This window comes from Parasteatoda tepidariorum, chromosome 1 (genome assembly GCF_043381705.1).
Source record: "Parasteatoda tepidariorum isolate YZ-2023 chromosome 1, CAS_Ptep_4.0, whole genome shotgun sequence".
NCBI classification, from domain to species: Eukaryota; Metazoa; Arthropoda; class Arachnida; order Araneae; family Theridiidae; genus Parasteatoda; species Parasteatoda tepidariorum.
Window position 1 is genome coordinate 35,546,961 of NC_092204.1, and position 2,164 is coordinate 35,549,124.

At 26.6% G+C, this 2,164-nt stretch overlaps 1 protein-coding gene across 15 annotated transcripts in view; it reads left to right on the forward strand.

Annotated features, from left to right (window-relative positions):
- LOC107444702 (uncharacterized) overlaps positions 1 to 2,164 on the forward strand; it is a 13,012-nt gene that overhangs the window by 6,036 nt on the left and 4,812 nt on the right. For 6 of the 15 annotated variants that reach the window (XM_043041653.2, XM_043041660.2, XM_043041651.2 and 3 more), the window contains 3 exons: positions 113 to 127; positions 1,250 to 1,267; positions 1,367 to 1,384. In XM_043041653.2, the coding sequence (XP_042897587.2) occupies positions 113 to 127; positions 1,250 to 1,267; positions 1,367 to 1,384 (51 nt within the window). The remainder of the gene's footprint in view (positions 1 to 112; positions 128 to 1,249; positions 1,268 to 1,366; positions 1,385 to 2,164) is intronic. The other 9 variants (XM_043041659.2, XM_043041666.2, XM_043041656.2 and 6 more) reach the window with 2 other exon arrangements.

Below are 2,164 nucleotides of genomic sequence, written 5' to 3' on the forward strand. Positions count from 1 at the left end.
ATTTCTCCCAAGTAGAGCATATCAGAAATGCTTTATACGTTTAACAAAATCCATGTTTTATTTTATCTAAGCATTGATGTAGTAATGAGTTCATTTTTACTGCACTTTTCAGAACCCACTACTCCTGGTAAGTTTATAATGTTTTCTTTTTTTTTACATCTTAACTATAATATAACTATTTGAACTTGTAAAAAAATTACAGTTCAAGTGTTTGTTGATTCAAGAGCAAAAGATTATTTTCTTATATTATGCTATTATTTAAAAGTATTTTTAAGATATTGATTTTGAAAGTCTAATTAATTATATTGCTTAAATAGATAATTCGAATGAACATTTTTCTATTTTATTGCAGTTTTATTTATTTATTTTCATATTTTTTAAAAAGAAACATTATTATTTTTAAGTGTGTTTTGAACTAAGTTTAATTCGAATTATTTATCTAAATAGCTCTTTTTGCTTAAAATAAAAAGAAATTTTATTGTATTTCCTATATTTGCTATTTAAACTGGTTGATAGAGAATCAAAAATTATACAGAATCAAACAGAATCATAATCCTTATGTACATTTTGATAATTTTCATCGAAAATTCATTTAACCTTTAATTCAAAATAAATATATTTTGCGTTTTTGTTCATTACACGAATATGTCCAAGGAAAACGGACAAAGGTAAATAAACCCACCCTCAAGAAAAGAACTAAAATAAATGTAATTGAAAGATTTGCTTATTTTATTGATGATGTGAAAACCGATTTTGAATAATCTTCAGCCTACCTTCAAGTTATTTTCTGACATCATAAAAAGTTTCTAATGTTACTATTGGCTAAAAATGCTTTAATAAGGCAGTAAAAGAATAATTCATGGATATGATTGTAAAAACATGGATGTAATGGGTAGTGCATGGTTATAATGCATGGATATGATTGTAAATAATATATAATTCATGGATATGGTTGAAATATCATGATTATAAAAACTTTAGTGACAAACTCGTTCACAAAAATTTAAGATTGTTTATTTAATTAATTACATTCACTCGTTGGCCTTATAAATTCACATTACTATCATTAAGTATGTTTCAGGAAAAATGTTCCATTAGATTTGTTTATTAATAATTTACGTAAGCAATAGGGTAAATGTTTCATATTGTATACTTAGTCACCAAAGTATACAATATTATTTTGATGTACGGTACGAATTAGTTTTGCGAACTAAGCCTAATGGCTTTTCCACTTTTCGGCATTTTATAGAAAATACCACTCCTAAAGGTAAGTTACTCATTTTTTTATCCCTGTGCGTTTTTTCTTTGAAATTTTAGAAATAATATTAAAATACGAAGGAAATGTACATTGCTTACTAATTTTTAGAACCAACTACAACTCCAGGTAAGTTTCTATGAGAGTTTATTCTAAGGAATTAAAATTTCGGGTGAATTATAAAGGCATACACATTTTTAACTTTTTTTCAATGAAGTTCTATCAAGCGATATTTTCTGAGTGAATTTTATGAATCACAATTTTAGTTAAAAATAAATTCATTTTCAAGTGAGGTTTCACCCCACCTCTACCCCTTTTTGTGCAATTAGTTAAAAATTGATAATAAGCTATTATCTCGAGAAGAAAACATTCGACAAGCAGATTGAGCCTATGCTACAGGAAGTAGGATATTAAAAACACGATTTATAGCGTTCCTATTATTTTCGTATTTATCTTATCAGGAACGGGCCTTAAAGCTTAAGGCATTATAGAAGTTATATAAGTTACCAAATATCTATTTTTTTCCTGTTATATAAGCTTTCTTTTTTATACATTTTCATATCAGTTCACTTTTGGTGAAGGCAAATAATGCCCTTAAAACTTGTGATAAATTTCTGTTTTGCAGTTTTGAGAAAAAATGGCAACGTTACGTAAAAAGTAACTACAAACATCTTGTTTTTTTGAAGCACTACTCATTAATATGTATTCAGTGAAATATTTACCTTTGCGCTTCTCTATCTGTCCAATTAGAGTTTGAGGGCTAAAACAAAAAAAAGCTGCTTTAATTAATAGAATTTTGATTGCTCTTCGAGCCAAGATACTTCCGGAATTATAAATGTCCTTACAGTTAGTGTGTTAATAATAGGACCTAAATTGAAAGTATATATATATATATATATATATGTCATG